The sequence below is a fragment of the Suricata suricatta genome, chromosome 5, assembly GCF_006229205.1.
Source record: "Suricata suricatta isolate VVHF042 chromosome 5, meerkat_22Aug2017_6uvM2_HiC, whole genome shotgun sequence".
Taxonomy (NCBI): domain Eukaryota; kingdom Metazoa; phylum Chordata; class Mammalia; order Carnivora; family Herpestidae; genus Suricata; species Suricata suricatta.
This window is the reverse complement of record NC_043704.1, coordinates 80,192,951-80,215,902: the sequence shown is the minus strand read 5'-3', so window position 1 is coordinate 80,215,902 and position 22,952 is coordinate 80,192,951. Positions and strand designations below refer to the sequence as shown.

Genomic DNA, 22,952 nt, shown 5'->3' with positions numbered 1-22,952 from the left:
AGATTATTTAAAAGAAAAGCATTGCGCCTGCACAGAGTTGCTGGTGAGTCAAGCCCTGAAGAAAATGGGGCAGAAGGTGGATAGAAGGCCACCCTTGGTCCTGAGTTTCAACAGCTAGATGATCAGAGTGTGAGGTGTGTCTCTAAGAGCCAGGACCCCACTCTCAGAGAGAACCTGGAGTCCCCACCACCACTTCTGAGCCTTTGTCATGAAGGTTCTAGAGGACAGTATGAGCATGGGGAGGGAATGTGCTGACAGTCCTCACATCTACTTTCTTGGCCCTGTCACACTTCCCCCATGCTGACTCCCTGCTCCCAGGGAATCAATGTGGATAAGCTTCCTTGTGGACAGCCTCCCTCTTTTTTTTTTTTTTAAGAAGAAATGTTGTCCCTCTGAAGCAATACTCAGACAATGGAGTAAATCCATCTACACACAATGGAGACCTCTAAATATTTGAAGAACAGGTAGTCTTCATATTAGGGCTTCTTTGCTCCAGGCTAAACCCAGTCAGGTCTTTCTGTGATATTTTCCAAGCATCTCACTGTCCTACCCACCCTCCTCTTGGTCACGCCTGGGATTGTCAAGGGCCACTTACAGCAGGGCCAGGAACCAATATAGTGGCCCTGTGCTCTGGCCATAAAGACTAATTCTGCTAAGGCCATGAAGAATGTCATGGAAGTATTTGTGTTCTTAGATGCCCCCAAAGTAGCTCAGCCTGCGGTGTGGGACTCAAGCTCGGAGCTTTGCCAAGGGAGTTTCTGGTAGACCAGGGCTACACTTGGGCACCCAGTTACCCAGGAGACCCATGTGTGCAGGGCCCAGGGTGTGCGTTCTGAGGAGCGGAGAAGCCCACCCATCTCTCCTGTCACCCCTGTTCCATACTTCAGGCAGAAATCTTTTTCTTCCTCCCTTCTTTTCTACAAGGACCTTTCCTAAGATCTCAGCGTCTCCCACAGCTCTCCCTGCTCTCTCTAGACGTCCGAGGGCCTTGTTCTCTATCCAAGAGGAGATAATGCTCTCTGACATCAGAGAATTTTATCACATTGCTGCCTGGCCCCATTTTTCCATCACAGGCCCCATGCCATGCTCAGATCTCAGCAGAGGGCCTTCCCGCTGCGGCTGAACCCCCGACATTCCATGGCTGGCCATGCGGCCCCTCCTCACTTTACCTCGGTGCATTCTTCATCCCCTCCGTGTTCCAAGCTGACTTCGGAGCATCTCCCCACCCCCTCCCACCTGCCCCCAGCAGCATTGACTTTGGCAGATTTCTTGGAGACCAGTGATGTCCTAACCTGTTTGCTTTTCCAGGGCTGATGTTTGCAGGGGTTTACTTGGAACAGGAACAGAAATCATCCCACGTCCTTATGCAATTCCACGGGCAGGTTCTGACAGATAAATAAAGCCCTCAGCCCTCCATTGGTCTACTTTCCAGAGCAGAGCACCTGGGTTGGTCCTAAGGCTCCAGCCATCTGCCCACCCGCTAGGGCCCCTCTGCAGCAGCCATGAAGGTCCTCACCCTGCTCCTTTGCCTTGCTCAGTTCTGGGGCTGCCAGGCAGCCCCGCATTTGCCAGGTCTGGTTTATAGGGAGCTGAACTGTGATGACCCAGAAACAGAGCAAGCAGCCCTGGTGGCCGTGGACTACATCAATGACCACCTTCTTGGAGGCTACAAGCACACCTTGAACCAGATTGACAAAGTGAAAGTGTGGCCTCGGGTAAGTGAGCCTGCTGTGTCTGAGCTGAGAGAAAACGTGTGTGGAGCTCAGCTGGGCGTCTCAGAGATCACGTCTCCCAACACAGTGAAACTGCAGACGGGCAAGCTCTCAGATTTCTTCTCTGGAGCGCGGGAGGGGGCAAGTGGCGGGAGTGAGACATTCTGAGCTGTAGTCAGGGGTCTCAGGAGGGTGCTGGATGAGGGCGAGGAGGTGTGTGAGGCTCAAAAGTCTCCGAGGAATATTTTGAGCATCACAGGTAGAAAGTGCCTTTTGCTAGAAAACTATACGCACAAGACACAGGACTCTGGCTGGCTGGAAATCATTTCTCTTTTCTTTGCTTCTGTTTCTCTGGATGAAAACTGAGAATGAATGAAACTAGCATTTGACAACCATCTACTGTGCTCCAGACAGACCTCTTCATGCACACCATCTCCTTACCCGCTCCCAGCCCCTAGTCCTGTGCGGGCTTGTCTGCCCACCCGCTTGTCTTACATGAGAAGAAACCAAGTCTCTGACATATTAGGATTTCTGTTGTTGTTCACAATCATATAACTTGTAAGCATCAGGCTGGGATTTGAGTCTGAACCCATGTTCCCTCCTCTACACAAGCTGCCTCCCAAAGAGAGGTACCCACGTCTCAGAAAGAAATCTCAGCATGAATGGCATTTATCCTTTCACATGCTAGATAAGTAACCAATGCAGTCTGAAACCAGTGATAATAAAGATTCAGCTGGAAAATATGGCTTGGAGATCAGTCGAAAGATTTGGAGCAATGGGGAAAAGGTATATGTCTACTGCCTGTTTTGAATTAGATTTTATGTCTGATGAAGGGTAATTATCTCAGCAAACAATTGATTACAAGCCTTCCACGGGCAAGAACCAGTATCACGTGCCAGAGAGATATTAAGCTGAACTATAAGAAATTGCTACTTCTGTATATTAAATACTGGGCTCAAATATTTGTCAAATGTTGGCATTTTAATGGTTCAACCTAATACAAAAGTGAGAAAGACATAGTGCCTACAAGATATTTACAATCCAGAGGAGAGAATAAGGTAAGCACCAGGATGTCGAGACTAACCTCTGATCTCACAATGGGACAAAATATTTGTCATTGGGATGGATTTTAGGAGTGTTGCAGCTGTATGAAGCACAGTGGTGGTTCGGAGGAACACCCATGAGATCAGGGGAAATAACACACAATGGATGCATTGAAGGAAAGGTAAGGAACAGACGTTACAATTTCCACTAAAGGAAAAGCTTGAGAGGTGCTTTCCTACAGAAACCCAGGAGTACCTGACTCCTAGTCACTGCAGTTCCGAGTGTTATCAGGACATTTAATTTGGGCAGATCTGCACATCATAAAACACAGCTTCTCCCTGGCAAAGAGATTCCTAGGTTTCAGGTACTAGTGAGCTAGGCAGAACTAAATGAGAGGCAGTCAGAGATGGGCTGAAAGAAAAAAAAAATACTTGGACCTTCTGGATTTTCCAGCCTTTGGAGAAAGGATACAGAAACAGATGAACTGGTAAGAACAACTACAAGGAGTTTTGTGGCTCCCCTATCTCTGCCTTCCTGGCTATTCCTTCCAGATGGTACTAGCAACTCACAGCTTCCGCAGTCTCAGAGGGAAGCTCGCGCTTCCCCCGGCCTCCCCCCCCCCACCCCGCCCCGTCCTCAGCAGGAGGCAGTAGAGAGCAGCAACTTGGCAAGCCCGAAACCAACCGCCAAAGACGATTTTGCCTTTAGGAAGGAAAAGAAAATGGAGAAGGAGGGAAATTAGATGAGGAGAGGGAAAGCAGAAAAAAGTAGAGGGAGGGATGGATAATATAAAGAAGAGACCATTAAGGTAAGATATTATCCGAACACCACCTTACTTTGCCACTTGATTGAGAAAAAACAAAAGCTGATTTTTTTTCAAAGTGCCGATGAAAGGGTGAAATTTTAATGTTTTTTTTAAATGTCTTTATTTTTTTATTTTGAGAGAGCAGAGAGTGAGCGGGGGAGGGGCAGAGAGAGAGGGAGACACAGAATCTGAGCAGGCTCCAGGCTCTGAGCTGTCAGTACAGAGCCCGACACAGGGCTCGAACCCACGGACTATTAGATCATGCCCTGAGCCGAAGTCGGAAGCTTAACTGACTGAGCCACCCAGGCGCCCCGAATGGGTAAAATTTTTAAATTTAAATAAGTATCAGTGCTCATTTTTAGCTTCCAAATAGAGCTCAGAGTGATGGCTGTGGTTCCATCAACCTGTCCAAGGCCATGACCCCTTCTTCTTTGCAAACACCGTCTGAGCTCACCCAGGCGACAGAAGCAGACCTGAGAAGCCCTGGTCATTGTCCTGGCCACAGGCCAGGTCAGAGCTCAAAGGAGGTGCAGACTGACAGTAGGAATGACCTTTCTGTCACCTCTCCAACAGGTGTAACTTCAAGCTTTATTGGTGCTCACGCTTTGGCCCGCTCAACAGGATTAGGGGATGAGGCTGCTCATTGCTTCATTGTGTCTCCACAGCGGCCAATGGGAGAGGTGTTCGAGCTGGAAATAGACACGCTGGAGACCACGTGCTACGTCCGGGACCCCACCCCCCTGGCAAACTGTACTGTGAGGCAACTGACAGAGCATGTGAGTGCCCCTCTTAGAGTGACCGCAGGCGGTGCCCCAGCCAGGTCCCTGGTGGTTCTGCAAGCCCATTTAATCCTGGCCTGCCTTCATGGCCAGCCAGGGTGCAGTTGCTAAAGTTACCATCTGATGCTCCTTTCCCTGGGACTAATTTTTACCCCAGCTCCACTTTCTTGTTGCAGCCCTTCCCCAAACCAGAGAGCATCATGTTTCAGTGTCACATGGTCGAGGTGACTTCATGAGGCTCATCTTTGACAATCATGTCAGAGGGACCACCCGACACCCCAGCCCGGGGATCCCCGTGGAAAATGAAAGGCTAGGCCTCCTTCTGAGCCTTCACTGTGGGTTTATTTCTCCAGGCTGTGGAAGGGGACTGTGATTTCCAGGTGCTGAAACAGGATGGCCAGTTTACCGTGTTGTTTGCAAAATGTCATTCCAGTCCAGGTAGAGATGATGATGATGATTCTTATTTTCACCTTGGGGAGTGAGGAAAGGATCTGTATTGTTTTCAATGTAACTAGTTTTAGGTACTTTGTGGGTGAGGAAAAGAAGGAGTCAAATTTCCTGGGGTCTGGAATTGTAAAACTGGTTTTTTTTTTTTTAAGGAGCTGTTTTCATTAGAGGTGAAAATTGGAGGGGCTTCTGCAGAAATGTCAGCTGACAGGAGCCACCTGAAGGTTTAGTAAAAAGCAGAGGAAACACCTTAAGGCATTTGGAGCATGTCCTAGGCCTTAAGAAATAAGCAAAGCTGGGGTCAATGCCGTGGAGAATTACAACCCAGATTCGATTTCTTCCTTATGCGTAGACTCCGCGGAGGACGTGCGCAAGGTGTGCCCACAATGCGGCCTGCTGGCCCCGATGAACGACACCAAAGTAGTGCACGCTGTAGATGTTGCACTGACCGCCTTCAACACTCAGAGTAATGGCTCCTATTTTCAGCTTGTGGAAATCTCCCGGGCTCAACATGTGGTAAGACGGAGACACTCGGACAGTCAGGGTGGTTTGGTGGCACTTGGGGGAATGTAGGTGGTAAAACAGTGGGAAGGGACAGAGCAGGTGCAGAGGCACCGACAAGAAGGCAAGGTGGGTGGTGAGAAAAAGGAAAGAAAGTATCCTTAGGAGTGTGAGCGATATGAGGACAGCAGGATGTCATGAGGACCTAAAGAACCCTCCACACGTCACCCATGCTGAGTCACTCTGACAGCCATGGCCTGCCCTGGCTTCTTCGGTACTAGTTAACACCAGGGTTCGCTGTGCAGGGAGTGGGAGTTCTGACATTATCCAGAAGCACTCACTGTAAATTCACAGGACGCCACGTCTTTATCATGCCTCACCACTCAGCAGCAGGAGCCCTCTCCTAAAGGAGACGTAGAAAGGCATGAGTCTGCTTACACAGGTGGGTGTGGAGTCTCAGGATCATACAATTCTCTCCAAGCACTGAAACAAATCGAACCACACAGTGGATTGTTTAGCACACTTAGTGCAACAGAATTCTAACATTTAAGAAATGTGGTCCTCTGGACGCCGGCCATGGCATCCTTGGAGATACATTATAGGTATAGGCAGGGATTCTAATCAACCAGAATCTGTGGTTCTCTGAACACCCCCACCCCAGACTACACCAAATAACGTCTTTTATCATTGTAAGCATCCATAGGCTACAAGAGAGAAAAAGCACTGTATCTTCCATACTTTTCTTCGGATTTTTCATTTGGTTCTGTTCTGCCAGACACAGTGGACGGGAGTGGTGTTTGTCTCCTGACTTCTCACCCCATCTTGGAGTAACCTGAACCTTAGGTCTCAAAGTGCAGCCCGAGAGGGAAGGTCATGAAGCACTATATTTTACACCTGAAACTAATAGTACACTGTATGTTAACTAAGTGGAATTAAAACAAACAAACAAACAAACAAAACCTCATTAAAAAAGAGAGAAGGCCAGGAGAGGGTGGGGTGAAGGGTTTCCACTCAGGTCAGTCAAGGTCAGCCCTCTGGGTTCCTGCTTCCAATCTAAAAACCCATCTCTGCCCTGAATGAGGGGCAGCGGACACCTCTACCCGTTTCACCTGGGTATACAAGCACTTCAGAACACAATGCCACAATAACTGCCTTGAGTAAGCCTTTGGGGCCACTTTTCCCGGCCGCACAGTGTGATCTGCATGAACATAGTTCCCTGGAGTGTGCAACAACATTGCCCCGGCTGCTTCCCTCCAGCCTCTCCTTCCCCTCCTTTCCTGGTTATGTTGCCTCTCATGAATTTTCATTTGTTCTCATCAGCCTCTTCCGCCTTCTACGTACGTGGAGTTTGCGGTGGCTGCTACTGACTGTGTTGCTAAAGAGGTCACGGATCCAGCCAAGTGCAACCTGCTGGCAGAAAAGGTGAGCAGGCCAGGTGCCACTGGTGGGAGAAGAGCATCCTCAGAGCAATTAGCATCTTGGGGCTGGGGAAGGATCACAGTTAGGAGTACCGGCTCCCTGTGGGGCGGGGCCATGCCCGGCCCTCCTCCATAATGTCACCTCCTCCCTCAAGAGCTGTCACCGAGTCATCTCACCCACAGGAGGTCCCTGAAGTTGGGAGGAAGACAGAGGCTGTTTCCTAATTAGGCTGGGTCATGCCCACTTGCCAGGAGTGTGTTGTAGATTTTCTGGATACACCTCTGATATGAAATCTTTGAAGTCTGGATGCAGTAATGTCCACTTCCAGGAATTTATCCTCAAGAGATCACCAGAGATGTTTGCCAGGAATAGATCTAATAAGATAATTGATCATTGATTCAAAATGACCCAAAAAAGAGTCAAATGTCCAACAGGAAGGGAACATGGAGTAAAATATGGTACATAAGTAAATAGAAAATTATACAGGTCTTTAAAAATATGTTTTAAAAGAATAATGAATGATAGAAGAGTGATGTAAAAAATAGTGAAAAATAGGAGACAAATTGTATAGTCACAATGATCCTAATTTTTTTAAGTTTATTTGTTTATTTTAAGAGAGAGAGAGTGGGAGGGGGGATGGACAGAGAGAGAGGGAGAGAGAATCCCAAGAGGGCTCAATCCCATGAACTGTGAGATCATGACCTGGGCTGAAATCAAGAGTCAGATGCTTAACTGACTGAGCCATTCACATGCTTCACAATGATCCTAATTTTTAAAGCATTTAAAAATAAGAAAGAAATGCGTTTATGTTAACAGAGGTTCTCCTGGGTCACCACAGTTTCTGGGATTACGGGCCATCTCTTACAACCTCAGAACATACCTGTATTTCCTGCCTTCTACTTAGAGTTACATACTGCATATCTTCTAGAGACAGAAACTAGATACTTTAGGGGGAAAAATTTTAACAGATTAAGAATTTAAGTTTTTTCCCTCTGACTTGGAGTGTCAGTGAAACTTGAGGAGGAAATCCACTTTTTAAATCAGTTCAAATAGCTTCTCTCTTTCTGTGAGCAGCAATATGGCTTCTGTAAGGCAACACTCACTGAGAAGGTTGGTGGGGAAGACGTTGCAGTGACCTGCACTTTGTTCCAGACGCAGGTAAGGGCATCATGGATATCCCTGCCCTCATCTTCAGAGTACAGTGATGCCCTAGCTGTTATGCAGGGTGTTAGTCATTCCTGGGCATCTGCTGCCCTGTCCTTCCTAGGCTGGCAGTATAAACAGCTGTGGGGTGTATGCAATCATCCACAAATGGAAGCACGTTTCAGCCCCCCTCCCCCTCCCAGGGACTAGTGGCTGCAGCACAGAGCCAATCCCAGGGTGCAGTTGATAAGTCCATCTTTCTATTCGCAGAGGGTGGGGATGGTACTCTGAGCTGCACAGAACAGGTGGCCAGAGAAGCCGGGCAGCGCCCAGTGGCTGCAAGTGTAAATGATAAGGAGGGGGGCACTGCTGGTAAAAGCTATAAGGCAGGATGCTTTCGCTTGTGGGGTGGATGCATAAGTCCACTGATCCCAAGATAATTGGGGAGAAAGGAGCTACCATAGGCCAGTTACCCCTCCTTTATGGCTCTGATGGCAATCTTTTGCAACTAGGTCGTTCTCTTTTTTTTTTTTGCCAGATTCTTTGCAAATGAAAATTATTACTTTGAGGGAGTTGGGTGGGGTTCCATCCAGAAGCATGGGTGGCCTTGCTTGGGAGGAGAAAGGTAGCTAACACAGAAATGGTCCTCTTTCCAGCCTGTGCCCCCACAGCTGCAACCGGATGGCACCGAAATGTCCAACCCAACATCTGTGGCAGACTCAGCTTTACCGCCACCTCCTCAGGCTGACCCGCCCGTGGCTGCCCTGGTGGTGGGACCTGTGGTGGCAACAGCCCCCCAGGCATCCCTGCCGGGACACCGGGCACACTACGACTTGCGCCATGCCTTCATGGGTGTGGCCTCAGTGGAGTCAGCCTCGGGAGAAGCATCCCACATGGGCAAAGTACCCAATGTGGCACAGCCCAGCATTGTGGTTGCTGCTGGTCCAATGGCCCGTCCTTGCCCAGGGAGAATCAGACACTTCAAGATCTAGATGTGAGAGATGAGAAGATTTGGCCCAGGAACATAGCCACCATTTTGTCCAAGTCTGGGTATGGGTGGGGGCCTCGTTTGCTATCAAAGCAGGTGCTACACTGGTCTAGATTAATATTAAGTTTTCAATCCCAACTCCTCTTCATTCTCTCTTTCAGAGGATGGAAGCGGGGGGTGGGGGGGCGGCAGTTCTGTGTCGTGGAAGGTATAAGGCTGGCAACTTGATTGTCATGGTTTTGATGCTCAACCGCTACCATCATGTTCTCTGGCTTCTTTGACATCACAAAAACAATTAGAACTGTGACTTTGAGAGGTGCTCTTGCCAACCTAATATTAGCTTGTAAATAAAAGTGACTGAAGGACCTTCCTTAATAGAAAAGGTTCTAAGCTTAAATGTGATCATGATTATTGCCCTTTCCCTCCAAGCTCACATGTGTGGTCTGTCTTCAAAACAACCATATCACAAATGTCCCTAAGCAAAATCAAAATGAAAATAGAAATAAAATGGAACAAAAATCAGCTGTATTACTATGCACAGGAAAAATGATGAGACCAAGATCTGCTCATAAGCCACAGAACATACCCATTTCCTTATGAGAAAATCATTCTTTTCATAAGAGTCAGAAAATGTTGCTAAAGGAGGACCCAGTGCCTGAACTTTGTACAAACCAACTATTGGTTTTCCCCAGTATCCAGGTAAGGGGTGATCTGTAAATAACACAGGAGACTCACTTTCAGTATATTTCTTCATTATTTTTTTTTTTGAGAGAGAGAGAGAGAGAGAGAGAGAGAGAGAGAGAGAGAGAGAGAGAGAATGCATCCACAAGCAGGGGAAAGGCAGGAGAGGGAGAAGGAGAGTCTTAAGCAGGCTCCATGCTAAATGCAGAGCCTGATGTGAGGCTCAATCTCATGACTGTGAGATCATGACCTGACCTGAAATCAAGAGTCAGAGGCTTAACCAACTGAGCCACCAAGGCTTCCCTATCTCTTCATTTATGTTAAAATAACTGTTGATGGTACTGTACCCACTTCATTTTATGATAGAGGACTGGTCCTTCCAGCCAATCCATTTTAAAGCTTCAGGTTTATAGTATGAATACAGGAGGGATGCCTGGACTGGTAAATCCAGTGAACATTTGTAGATACTATGCAAGTGCTCAGATAGCATAAAGGAATAAAGAGTTCGTATTATAGAATGGTATCTAGGCAATTTCAATGTTTTGTCTACTACCATCAAGTTGTTCTGAGCAAGCAAAATAAAAGGCCCATTCAGACAGAATTTTAAAGGGGAGATTATACTTCAATAAAAGGTGTTAAGGACCAAAAAAAAACCAAAATAGTTGAGTCATTTCACTTGAACCAGGAGACCGGGTCAAGTGTTGATACCTTATTACTCTTGCCTAGAGGTTTTGCCGATATTCCAGTAACCAGAAGGGATGGCCAGGAAGGCAGGGAAACCATGACATATTTCAGAAGCCTGGGAAGAGAGGAAGGTATGATCAACTGGGCTAAATCCTGCAGAAAGAGCAGTGAGAATGAGGACTGAGAGAAATCCACGGGTTAGCTGATGATTTGGAGGTCATGGTGAGCACTGGCAGATCGGCTTTACTAGAAGGAAGGGTGTGAATGCCTCTTGCAGAGGGTTGACTGGTGGGCTATGACGAGGAGACGGAGGGGCACATGCATTCTCCTCTTTCAAGCAGTTTCATGGTGACAAGTGGGAGAGACAGGATGTAATCAAAAAATATAACTGAGTCAAGGGAAGATTTCCTTTTCAGGAAAGAGGAGTTTAAGCATATTTAGGACACACTATGGGAAGAGAGGGAAGAAGAAAGACAAAGGAGGTGATGGGGCAGGGTGCCAGGAGAGATATTTAGTAGAGAGCTTGGAACAGGAGGATTTGAACAACTCTGCCCAGGAGTCTGGTTCTTTCTTAAGGGAGCTTGGAAGAGGATCCTGAGAAGGCACCTTTCACCCAGTAGTGAAAGAGACTCATGCACTTTCCAGCCTTGCTACACAGGTATTGCTATGAGGGAGCACATGGAGAAATAAGAGTGTTTTCCAAGGCAGGTGGTTGATACCCAATCCAACATAAGAAAAAGGGGAATGTTCCTGGTCTGTGTGCTGGGAATTCAAATGGATGAGTCCTACCTAAGGCACAGCTCGATCCAGTGGTTCAAAAGATACCATCTCTCCTCCACCTCCATCTCTCAGCAAGGCCTGCCTTCAGTCATAGCTTGGATGGCCCCTGGCAGACTCACATCTACATCAGCATCAGAGCCTAAGCCTGAAGAAAGAGAGAAGGTCAATTAAGAAGAGCCAGAGGAGGAACTCTTCTGGGGGAATCGCAGGCACAAAGGCTTAGAGGCAGGAAATAGGTAGATGTGGCCAAGGATGAGAAAGGAGGCTGGACTGAAGCAGGTAAGAGGAGAAGGAGCAGAGCTTTAAAAGATGAGGGTGAAGGGGAAGAGGGAAAGAGAGTTGAGGAGAGAGAGGGACACAAAACCTGAGAGACTATTGAATACTGAAAATGAACTGAGGGTTGAAGGGAAAGGGGGAGGGGGGAAAAGAGGTGGTGGTGATGGAGGAGGGCACTTATGGGGAAGAGCACTGGGTGTTGTATGGAAACCAATCTGACAATAAATTATTACAAAAAAAGAATAATCAATTAAAAAAAATGAGGGTGAAGATGTGGATGGGGCTAGATCATGAACAGCTTTGAGGTCCCCAGAAAGAGTTGAGGTGTTATTAGTGCAATGGGAAACCACTAAAGATTTTAAGTAGGGCAGTGGCATAATCTGACTTATGTTAAAAGATCCCCCAGCTCCGTGGATCTCAACCTGCGGATGACTGAGGTGGAGCTGAGCGGTATCACCCATCCCCCAGAGGGACATTTGGAAGTCAGTGGAGGCATTCACCTGGGCTGCTTACTGGACAGAGGCCAAGGATGCTACGCATTCTGAAATGGACAGGTCAGCCCCAGTGATGAATCTCGACAATGTACAATGATGAGCTAATGCCCCAAATATTAGTAGCATTCATGCTGTTAGTTTGTGTAGAGAAAATGGCTTGTAGCTGGGCAAGAGCAGCCACAGGCTAGGAAGTGACTGGAGCTTTCTAGGGCAGACGTAAGTGTGTACCATAGTGTAAGATGGTGGCCAGGAGAGGTGAAACCAGGATATGATCTTCAGGTAGAAGTCCTTGGAGCCCCTGATGGATTTGATGTGGGGGCAAGAAAGGGGGGACGTGAAAGGTAACTCCTGGATCTGTGGCTTTGCGAACTAGGTAGATGGTGGTGCCGCTCACTGAGGCAGGGGGCCCTGGTTCATTTCATGTGAGCTATCTCCTTTCTGTTCTTTCCTCTCTGTCTTGAATTGTGCCATTGATTTTTTTTCTGTGTCAGGCTAATAAGGCCTCAATCTCGTGGCTCTCAAGAAAGCAGTGAATCTGGCAGACCTGAGTGACCTTGGCCAAGCTGCTTTACCTTTCACCCATCACTGCCCTCATTCTACAACCAGGTGAATACAGCAGCCTGGCATGGTGATAGTGAGGGTTCGATGAGATGCTAGAAGTATATGCTTAGAGCCTTCTTGACATGTTCTGGGTTCTCAGTAAGTGTCCTCCCTCTCTGCTTCCTCTTCCCTGTCCTCTGAATTTGATGGCTTCTCAAGATTATGTTCTTGACCTTCTCTTAACTGTGCCCTCCCTCCTTGGCGGGTCTCATGACTTTAAGCGCTCAGTCTTGCACAGATAACATCTAACTTAACAGCTCTGGTATGGGTCTCTTTTTTGAATTCCAACATTACATTTCCAAATGTCTCCCGGATTTCCTCACTTGAATTTATCTGGAATAATTTCCTATGTGATTTATTTTACCTAAGAGATGTGTATCTGAAGACTCAGCGTTACTGAAAATGTGCATATTCCAGAAAAATTTCTTCGCAAGAATAAACATAATTTAGAGAGGATGAGTTATGGAGTCGTTAAGTCTCCTGCCCTGATAGCACATTTTTTTCATTAATGCTGCCCTGTATATCCTCGGCATCATCTTTAATATTTTGCAGAGTGCTCGCTCTTAAATTCATAGCACTGTATATGTCTCACCTCCTTGCCTTCTTAGTGGCTTTTTAATCACATCTAACTCATGTCCCAAGGTTATTGAATTTCAGGTATATTTTTGGTCCTGTACCACTACCACCAATTGACAATATTTGGCTGGTCTTAGGATGATGGTAAGATTTACAGCCATAATAACAGCAAACATTAGAATAGTTGGCTAACAGTCATCAAAATCACCCATCAAAATTTTGTGGCTCATGTAAAAAAGTGTGGGTCCCATGATATTGACAAAAGGTGCTAGGTTTCTCTTCCATGGGACAGTCATATGGCAAGGTCATGAACAAAGCTTACACATACTTACTTTAAAAATACTCAATCTTTGACTAATTTTTAAAATTTGGGGAATTCAAGTTGTTCCCAATTTTGTGTGTAAGGTGAGGCTGTATTGTTAATATCCCACTCTTTAAAATTTGCATGACTTGGGCACCTTGGTGGCTCAGGTAGTTAAGCATCCAACTTCAGCTCAGGTCATTATCTTGCAGTTTGTGGGTTCAAGCCCCACGTCGGGTTCTGTGCTGACAGCTCAGAGTCTGAAGCCTGCTTCAGATTCTCTCTCTCTCTGCCCCCCCCCACTCATGCTCTGTCTCTCTCTCTCTCTCTCTCTCTCTCTCTCAAAAATAAATAAACCATTAAAAATGTTTTTAAAATTTGCATGACTCAAAATCATACAACATGACTATCATAAAATGTAACTATTTTGTGCACAAGCCTCAACTGGTCCATTTATCTTCCAAGCTGATTCCCATCCCTGCATCTCTCCCTTTTTGGTTCATAACACCCAATCATCTGACATGTAAAATTATATTCATCGCAAGGTGAATTCTATTTTTTTAGTCTTTAAGATGTCACACAAGAATATGTCACCTATCTAGGATAGCACTCTTAATGTTGTTTCTCAGTTACTGTTTTCATAAAATATTGCTGGTCCTAGCATATACTCCTCCTCCAGCCTCTAGCCCTTTTCCTATCCCACTACCCAGGTCCCCAGACCCCCAAGCACCACTAGGAATATGTGAAATACAAGGCTGACGTACTAGCATTCTTATCACTGGAGAGAGAGAGAAAATATAAACAGTCCGTTCAGTAAGTGGTGACTCTGACCTCCTTCCAGAGCTAAGAATGTTCACAGTGTTTATCACAGTAGTAATTGAAAAAGCAAAAATTGTAATCAACATAAACTTTTGGGAATGATGACTGACTAACTTCTGTTACATCCATTTCATAGACTACTACACAGAAAGTTAAAATCATGTTACAAAAACATAACAATTCATATAGGAAAATATTCAGAATATATTTTCAACAACAAGGTCCTAATTTTATATGTAAGCATATTCATATATACACACACTTAGGCATGAAAACTACACTGCACAGAAAGGAAAATGCTAAACTATTAATAGTGATTATATCTGAGTTATAAAATAATGAAGAGTTGTTTTTCTTTATTGTATTAATAATTTTCTATATTTTCTAAATGTTCTATAATGCTCATGTATTAGTTTTATAGAAAAAGATTTTTATTTTGTTTGCTTAGAATGGGGACTCTTAACATACTTTTTCTATAAAGGGTCAGATCATAAATGGTTTAGGCTTCGTGGGCCATATGGTATCCGTCTCAACTCCTTGACTGCTGTTGTAGAAAGAAGTAGCCATAGATAATACATAAACACAAGGGCAGGACCGTGTCCCAATAAAGCTTTATTTACAAAGTTAACAGCCAGCTGCATCTGGCCTTCAGGTAGTCATTTGTCAAAGTGTCCTAGAATAGTAGAAATAAGGAGAAATGGAGTTGGGAGGAAAATGGTGGTCATAGAGCCGGGTGGTTCTGTATGGAGTTGGTTCCGGTTCCTGGAGTGAGAGTGGTCAAGTAAGAAAGAAGCTAGAGTGTTGCCATAGTGCTGATAAGTTTGTCTCAACAACAGCAGGGTGAGGGTGGAGGGCAGGAGTGTAAGCCTGGAGCTAAAGGCTTTACAACTGAGTCAAGGGAGCAGCCAGAAGGTCAGAAGATGATGGGGACGAGAAGGGGAGGCTGATTCAACCATGTGTCATGACCCTCAAAGGAACAGGTTTTACGCAGATCTAGGGGCCTGAATGTCCTGGAGGTAGCACCAGGAAATGGGGAGGGTGCCAGTGTTACTAGACGTCAGCATCTGTTCAAAAGTTCTTAGGGAGAAGTTGTGTCTTGGGGGAAGGCAGGCTTGAGTTGAGCTCAGGAAATGCCTAGGTCAATAAGGTGGGCAGGTGTATTTACTAAGGAAAGGGAATTCCAGAAGACACATCAGAAAGAAAGATTTGGGCAACAGAGGGATGCTTGATGCTGTATCAGTTTGCAGGTGAGGATACAGAGAACACGAAGAAGATGACACTGGTGAGAGACAACAGAGCCAAAGGGGTTATGCTGGGAGCATGTGGGGCCTGCAGGGATTTGTGTGGGGAATGGGTAGGCAGCAGCCCCTGTGGATCCCGGGCCCTCAATACAGGAAACAACGGTAACCTCTGCAGGATGTGAGGCCTTTTCCTAAGTAGGTCACCGCCATCCCCCCTTCTACCCCAGAGTCACCTTACCCAAAGCCATGCAAGGTGACATTGCCTTTGGTCCCCACTGAGAAGAGCCCCAGTGTAACTGGACCAGGCAGGAATGTTTTTATCGTCTCTAGAACATCATCCATTGTATTCTTTTTATTTATTTCACCTCCTCTTGGTGCATTGGCTAGAGGGAGACTGCAACAAGGAAGTAAAAATAGAATGACTTCCTCCTAACTGATCCTGCTCCAGCCCTCCTCCTTCCAGCTGCCTCATACCAGGCTGCCAGAGGCCCTCGCACAAGGCCCAGATCACGGCACTGTCCTACAAAGGAAGGATTCATACGATCACGGGTCTCCAAAGTAGGGTGTGCAAACCCCAGGGGATGCACAAAATAAATCACCGGCCTGAGGGGGGGAAGCATCAGAAATCCATTTCTCCAGTTTTTTAATATTTTGCCATAGTTATTGGCTCTACATCTGACCATATGACAATGAATTCTCCTTTTAAAAATAGACTTTACTTTTTTTTGGAGCAGCTTTAGGGTCACAGCAAAACTGAGCAGGCAGTACAGACATTTTTCATATACCTTGGCCCCTGCATAGGCACATGCTCCCCCCGTTATCAACATCCCTGATTAGAGTGTTATGTTTGCTATAATCAGTGAACCTACATCAACATGCTGTTATCACCCCAAGTCCACAGTTCATATCAGGGTTCACTCTTGGGGTTGTACATTCCATAGGTTTGGACATATGTATAATGACAAGTGTCTACCATTATGGTATCACACAGAGACACTTCACTGCCCTAAAAGTTCCTCTTGCTCTGCTTCTTTACCCCTCTCCCCTCTCCATCCCCTGGCAGCCACTGATGTTTTATTGTCTCCACAGTCTCACTTTCTCTAGAATGTCAAATTATTGGAATCATACAATAGGTAGCCTTTTCACATTGCCTTTTTTCACTTAATAAAATGCAGGTACACTTCCTCCGTGTCTTTTTAGGACTTGATACCTCATTTCCTTTTGGTGCTGCGTAAAATTCCAGTTCTGGGTGTACCACAGTTTATTTGTCCATTCACCTACCGAAGGACATCCTGGTTGCTTCCGAGTTCTGGAAATTGTTTATAAAGCTGCTATAAAGATCCCTGGGCAGATTTTTGTGTGGATGTAAGTTTTTGTTTCACTTGGGTAAATAGCAAGGAACGTGACTACTGGATTGTTGGTATGGTAAGAGGATGTTTAGTTTTGTAAGAAGCCCCCAAACTGTCTCCCAAAGTGACTGCGCCATGTTGCCTTCCCACCAGCCATGGAGGGGCACTCCACACCCTCGCCAGTATGGGGCGCTGTCAGTATTTTGGATTTTGGCATTCCCAAAGGTGGGTGGTAGTGTCTTATTGTTGGTTTAATTTGCTTTTTCCTGATGACATATGATGTGAAGAACCTTTTTATGTGCTTACTTGCCATCTATATATCTTCCTTGTTGAGGTTCAGGTCTTTTTATCCATTTTCAAATCAGGTTGCTTATTTAATCTTTGAGTGGTTTTTTTGTTTATTTATTTTGAGAGAGAGAGAGTGGGGGAGGGGCAGAGAGGGGGAGGGGGAGAGAGTATCCCAAGCAGGCTCCACACTGTCAGTGCAGAGCCTGACACGGGGCTCAGTCTCACGAACTGTGAGATCATGACCTAATCTGAAACCAAGAGTCAGACATTTAACCAACTGAGCCACCCAGGCACACCAGAAGGAAATCTATTTTTATTTTTACTTAGAAAGAAATTAAGCTTTGCTAATATTTAACATATTAATTATTGATATAGACATATGTAGTAAATAGTCATATGCATATTAGGGACGCATATTCAAACTGTTACTAATAGGGTACATGATTTAAAAATTAAAAATCCCTAGTACATGGAATAAAGTCTAGGTTCCTTACCTCAGCATTCAAGTCCTTCCAAAATCAGCTCCCACCCCTTCTGTCTCCTGTCTCCTGTGCAGACTGTTCTAACCAAATTCAGCTCCTAGCCCTTGTCTGAACACACCCTGGGGTTTCTTGTTCATGAGCACCTCGTGCTACTCCGTGTCTTCTCCCCAACGCCCCCAAGCCATATGTCTAACTGCTATTCCAAGACCCATCTCAAATACCCTTTTCTTCAAAAAGCCTTCCCTAAGCCCCAGCTGTAAAACCCCACTCTTTTCTGGACCTAGTTTATGGCACAGAGCCCTTTCTATTCTGTTTTGTGGCTATTCGTTTGCATGTCTCCCATTGTCTGGTTCATTTTAATTCACCCTCTTATTCTTCAGCCTGCATAGAACATTGCCTTGTCCTTAGAAAAAAGGCTCGAATAAAATCTTTGTTGCGATGAGATGTAAGTGACACCACTCCCCCCCCCACATTGTGTCCCTCAACAGACTGAGACTCCCAGTTTCCAAATAAAATAAATATTCCCAAGTGAAAATCCCCTCCACTTCCCTCCAGTACATCCCCAGAATTGCCTGTTCTTTCCTCCTCTCCTGCTCGAAGTAGATGTCTTTCTCCTCTCTCAAGCCTCTCTGCCCACACAACCCCTGCTCCTTGTCCCTGATTACTGTCCTTTCTGGCATCTTTTCTCTCCCAACGTCAGCCTCACCCTTTCCACTAACCACAAATACTTTCAGATAATTCCCATCCTAAAAACCTACTCCTCTCTCTCAAGCCACTTCCCTATCCACCCCCCTTCCTTTTTACCACCAAACCTCCTGTTAACAAATGCTTACTTAAATTTTTTTAAGGGGCGCCTGGGTGGCCCAGTTGGTTAAGAGTTTGGCTTCAGTTCAGGTCCTGATCTCGCAGTCCTGAGTTCCAGCTCTGTGTCGGGTACTGTGCTGACAGCTCAGAGCCTGGAGCCTGCTTCAGATTCTGTCTCCCTCGCTCTCTGCCCCTCCCCTGCTCATTCATTTTCTTTCTCTCTCTCTCTCTCTCTCTCAAAAATAAAGAAAACATTTAAATGTTACATGTTCACTAAAGAAACTTTGGAAAATACTGAGAAACTGATAGAATAAAAATAATGTCTCCTGTATGTAGTCCTGTATCTCAGATACAGACACTATTAACATTGTCCTGTACTGTGCTCTTGCTATTCACCCAGCATAGACTGCTTTGTAAACACCCTGGAATTACCCTGCAGTTGCAATGGTCTATCCAACCTTTGTAATTTAACACTGTAACATAAACATTTTTCTTTGTTACCATGTTTTTCTGTGTGATAGAGTTCGCAGATGTGATTTGTAGTAACTAGTCACTATTTCAGCAAATGGACTTACCACAGTTTACTTAATCCTTCTCTCTCCTTGAACATTTAGGTGGTTTCCATCTTTTCACCTATTAATTTAACATATTAAGTATAGATATATGTAGTAAATAGTCATACACATATTAGGGATGCCACTTATGAGTGACCTGACAGTAAACATTAGCATGCATAAAATCTTCCAATATTTACGAATACTTTCTAAGGGTAGAGTCTTAGAAATAGAATACTCCAAGATATGATTATTTTAAGGTTATTGACATATTTAGCCGAGTTGCTTTCCCAATACATTTTACCCACCTGCACTGCCAAGACTCGAGAATGCCCGCTTACTGAACTTTCACCGTCACTCGCCATGATCACTGTCTCTCCCACAAAGTGCTAACTTATATCTGCCTTAGTAAATAAAAGATAATTTATTATATTCCTATCACATCTCAGCGCACTACACGTTGGCTCAGATTCACACCAATAGAATGAAATTACTCTGAAAAAAAGTCGCCAGCAACCTCCTTATTCACCAAAACCACGATGCACTGATTTGTTTTTCCTTCCGTCACTGTTTCATCTGTCCGTGAGGCTGTCATCTACCTCCCATTTGGAGTTTGTCTTCTGTCTCCATCTCCGCCAGCCATCTCCAACGTGTTAGCATCCCTGGGATTTTCTTCTGAACCCTTCTTATGTGGTATGCTCTGCCTGGCGAGTTCATCCACAGGGTCAAGTGGCTGAGTGGCCTTATTCCAAGGTTTCCCCCTTCCGCTCTCTTTCTAACCTCCCCTGTCTAATGGGCCTGTTACATCATAAACGTACTCAAATCTTCTCCACTTTTTAAAAGGCTCTTTCTCAGTCCTATATTCCTCTTTCTCATGTGTTGCTTTTTCCCCCTATTTACAGCCAAGCCTTTAAAGACAATGGTCCTGTCTCAACTTCTTGAACTCCCATCTATTTTGTACTGAAAGATTGTTTTCACCCCCACCACACCATTGAAACTGCCATCGACAATGGTTGCCAGGGACCTCCTGGGTGCTGAATCAGTGGACACATATTTAGCCCTTTATTTGGTTTAAGATCTTAACGGCATCTGATCCTCTGACCACCCCGCTTCCTTTTCTGAATGTAATCCTCCCTTATTGATGGAATCCAGCTTTCTCCTCTGCGGCTTCTCAATCTCATACTTGTGTTTTTTGTTTTGTTTTGTTTTGTTTTGTTAGTTCATCTTCCTCTGCTTGTTCCTTAAATACTAGTTTTTCCAGAATTCAACCCAATTCCTATTACCTTACCTGCCTTCCCAGAGCGAGCTCAGCCAGTCCCACGGTTTTAGCTTCCATGAGGTTCTGATGATGGTGTTGCTCATCCCCCATAAGCTGCAGGTCCACACATCCAACACCTGTTGCAGATCTCTCTCCACTTAGAGATCTGTCAAGCCTCCCCAGTTTAGCAGTACCGAATGCAGCTCTCCAGTCCCCCTTACCCCCCCCCCCCAACTAAAATCCCTCCACCCAGTCACCTCACCTGAACCCTCTGGGCTCATTCTTGACCTCTTCCCTCCCCATCCTTGCCATATTTGTTGGGTCTCCAAGTCTTGATTTCCTACATCTTTAATACAGCTTAGACACATCCCTTCTACTCTGTGTGACTGTCACTTCTGTCTCTACAGCAGCGTCACCTCCAATAGATCTCTTTTTGTTCATGACTGTATCAGTCAAGGTTCAGCCAGAGGAGTGGAGCCAGTGGGAGGTAATACAGGGAATTGGTTTATGCAATTATGTCCCCCCTTCTTGGGGGGGCTGAATAAACAGTCCATGTAAGACTGTGTTCATATCTGCTATGGGAGCCTGAAGCCCACAGGGCAGGTGTTCAAGAGTAGAAGACCAATTGTGAAATGGGGGAGGGGGGGATGGAAATTAGGATGGAACCCACACGCATAAACCCTATTAGGATGAATGGACATCCAAGTCTATTCTTTTGCTTCTGATGTTGGTGGCACGGGTGTCCTGAAGAAGCCAGATCCCTGCTGCCTTGAATGGCCTTAATGAGAACCAAGTTCTTAAAAGCCTTTTAAATTAGGAAATGCCTTAATCCAGTAATTCCGTTTTTAGGCATTTGTACTAAGAAAATAATTAAGGGTGTGAACAAAGATTTATCCACAAGAATGTTAATTAGCACCCGTATATAACAGCAGCAATTGGAAACAAGCTGCATATCCATCAGAGAGAATTGGTTGGAATAATAGAATCAACTGTGAGTGAACTACTGTGCAGTAATTAAAAATTAAGTTTTGCAAATGGCTTCATTTATATGTTAAAATGTCCATGATTATTGGACTTCCAAAGCAAGCTACGATATAGTAATTGAATATTATGTTATCTGTAATTAATGTGTATTACATGTGTATAGAAGAAAATATAGAAAGATATCCATCAACTATTACCATTCAGTGGGATATTGTCATCTTTTTAACTTTTGGTCCTTTGGTTCTTTTATAGTGCACATGAATTTCTTTGTTTATATTTTTGACGAGAGAAGAGTTTAAATAACTTGTAGTGAATTCCCTAAGCCCTTCACCCAACTCCATTAATAGGCATAAGTGCATTTGGACCAAAAAAAGGAGAAGTAGGAAAAGAAGGAAGAGGAGAAGGAGGAAGAGGAGGTGGAGGTGAAGGAGAAAGAGAAGAAGGAGAGGAAGGAGAAGAAGAGAAGAAGGAGAAGGAGAGAAGAAGAACCAAGTATTAAGACTTAAAATTGGTGGAGCATGCATCACAGGCATGATCTCAGTTAGTCTTGTAAAATATACATGTTGTCTCCACTTTTAGTGAAAAGAGAACTGAGTATGGGAGAAAATAAATTGTACCTGTGCCCAAAATCATGCAGCTTGTGACAGATTCCATCCCACAGGCCTACCTACCCAACTACCAGTCCTGAGCATTTCTACCACACTGCACAGCAGAGGCCCCACTTGGGAGCACCCACCCCTGAGGCCAGTGCCCACATTGAAGACTGAAAACAAAATTGCTCCCGAGGTCATTGTCCTTTGCTATAAGCCCATCAGAGGCCGGAGTCCCTTGCATTAATAGAAGCTGGATCAAAGCTGTGGCAGTGTATTTTGGTTTTTCCCTGTAGTTAATGGATTAATATTCTATCTGAGTATTTACTCAACCAGATTCATGATGCAGGAGAACAACAAACACCACCCACTCACTGAGGAAAGCACTGGCTTGGAAGGTTTGGAGTTCAATCCCTGGCTGACGACTTGGACTTGGGCAGGTCATATAATTGCTCAGGATTGTGGTACACTGTTTAAAGAGAATGGTGGGTGGCCTGCTCAATCTCTGAGAACACTTCAATTCTGTGATAGATGCATTGTCATATAACATGTAGGAAGGGCATCTTCTTACAGGAAGGGGGACAGGAACAAACATTTCCAGTGTCTTAAAGACCCCAGTTTCACCAAGCAGCATAGAGAGATTAGCCTATGCTTATTTTCTTTTATTTTTAATGTTTATTTTTGAGAGAGAGCACGTGCGGGGGAGGGGCAGAGATAGAGAGGGCAACAGAGAATCCGAAGTGGGCTCTGTGCTGACAGCAGAGTGCGATGCAGGGCCTAGAACTCACAAACAAGCCATGAGATCATGACCTGAGCCAAAGTCAGACGCCCAACCAACTGAGCCACCCAGGCGCCCCATATCCTATTCTTCTTTTAAAGATGAGGAAACTGGGGTTCTTAAAATAAATAAGTTACAGGGACAATTTCTTAAGCTTTTGAACAGCTTCCTGCTAGGAACTTCATACTCTTTCTTCCTCTCTCCACCCTTTCCTTGTTCTTTTTAAGAATATGTGATTATGATAGCTTCCAAGTTTTTGAGAAATTTAGTGACACATTAGTGCTTTTGCTGCCAGAGTAGCAAAGGGCTGACACATCTATTTCCTCTGATGGTCTCACAGAAGTCTCAGCTGCACATTCTGTAGCCTGGCTGAGGGCATGCAAGACAGAGCCTTGAAAGGGACGTTCCTCAAGGCCAATTACTTATTTATTTATTTCCCAGAATTAAGCTCTGAGTTCGCAGACTATTGTCTCCTCCCAGGAATCTCTAACATTCTCTGTATTCTCTGTATGCTTTGAGGACCTGGACCCTGACAACTCGCATCCAGTACTGCTGCTGGCACTGCCCAGAATCTC

General features: G+C 45.2%; 1 protein-coding gene across 1 annotated transcript; it reads left to right on the top strand.

The window, feature by feature from the left end:
* The first annotated feature begins 1,437 nt into the window (after positions 1 to 1,437).
* Positions 1,438 to 9,235, top strand: AHSG (alpha 2-HS glycoprotein). The gene is made up of 7 exons (XM_029940758.1): positions 1,438 to 1,715; positions 4,227 to 4,337; positions 4,694 to 4,778; positions 5,140 to 5,303; positions 6,609 to 6,710; positions 7,782 to 7,865; positions 8,507 to 9,235. Exons 1-7 carry the CDS (start codon positions 1,503 to 1,505, stop codon positions 8,840 to 8,842), a joined length of 1,095 nt encoding a protein of 364 aa, XP_029796618.1. The 5' UTR covers positions 1,438 to 1,502; the 3' UTR covers positions 8,843 to 9,235.
* The last annotated feature ends 13,717 nt before the right edge of the window (positions 9,236 to 22,952 follow it).

Excerpts from the sequence above, each read along its gene's own strand:
- AHSG (XM_029940758.1), top strand. The coding sequence starts at position 1,503 with ATGAAGGTCCTCACCCTGCTCCTTTGCCTTGCTCAGTTCTGGGGCTGC. Across the intron at positions 4,338-4,693 it reads TGAGGCAACTGACAGAGCAT|GCTGTGGAAGGGGACTGTGA; the intron begins GTGAGTGCCCCT and ends TTATTTCTCCAG. Across the intron at positions 5,304-6,608 it reads TCTCCCGGGCTCAACATGTG|CCTCTTCCGCCTTCTACGTA; the intron begins GTAAGACGGAGA and ends TGTTCTCATCAG.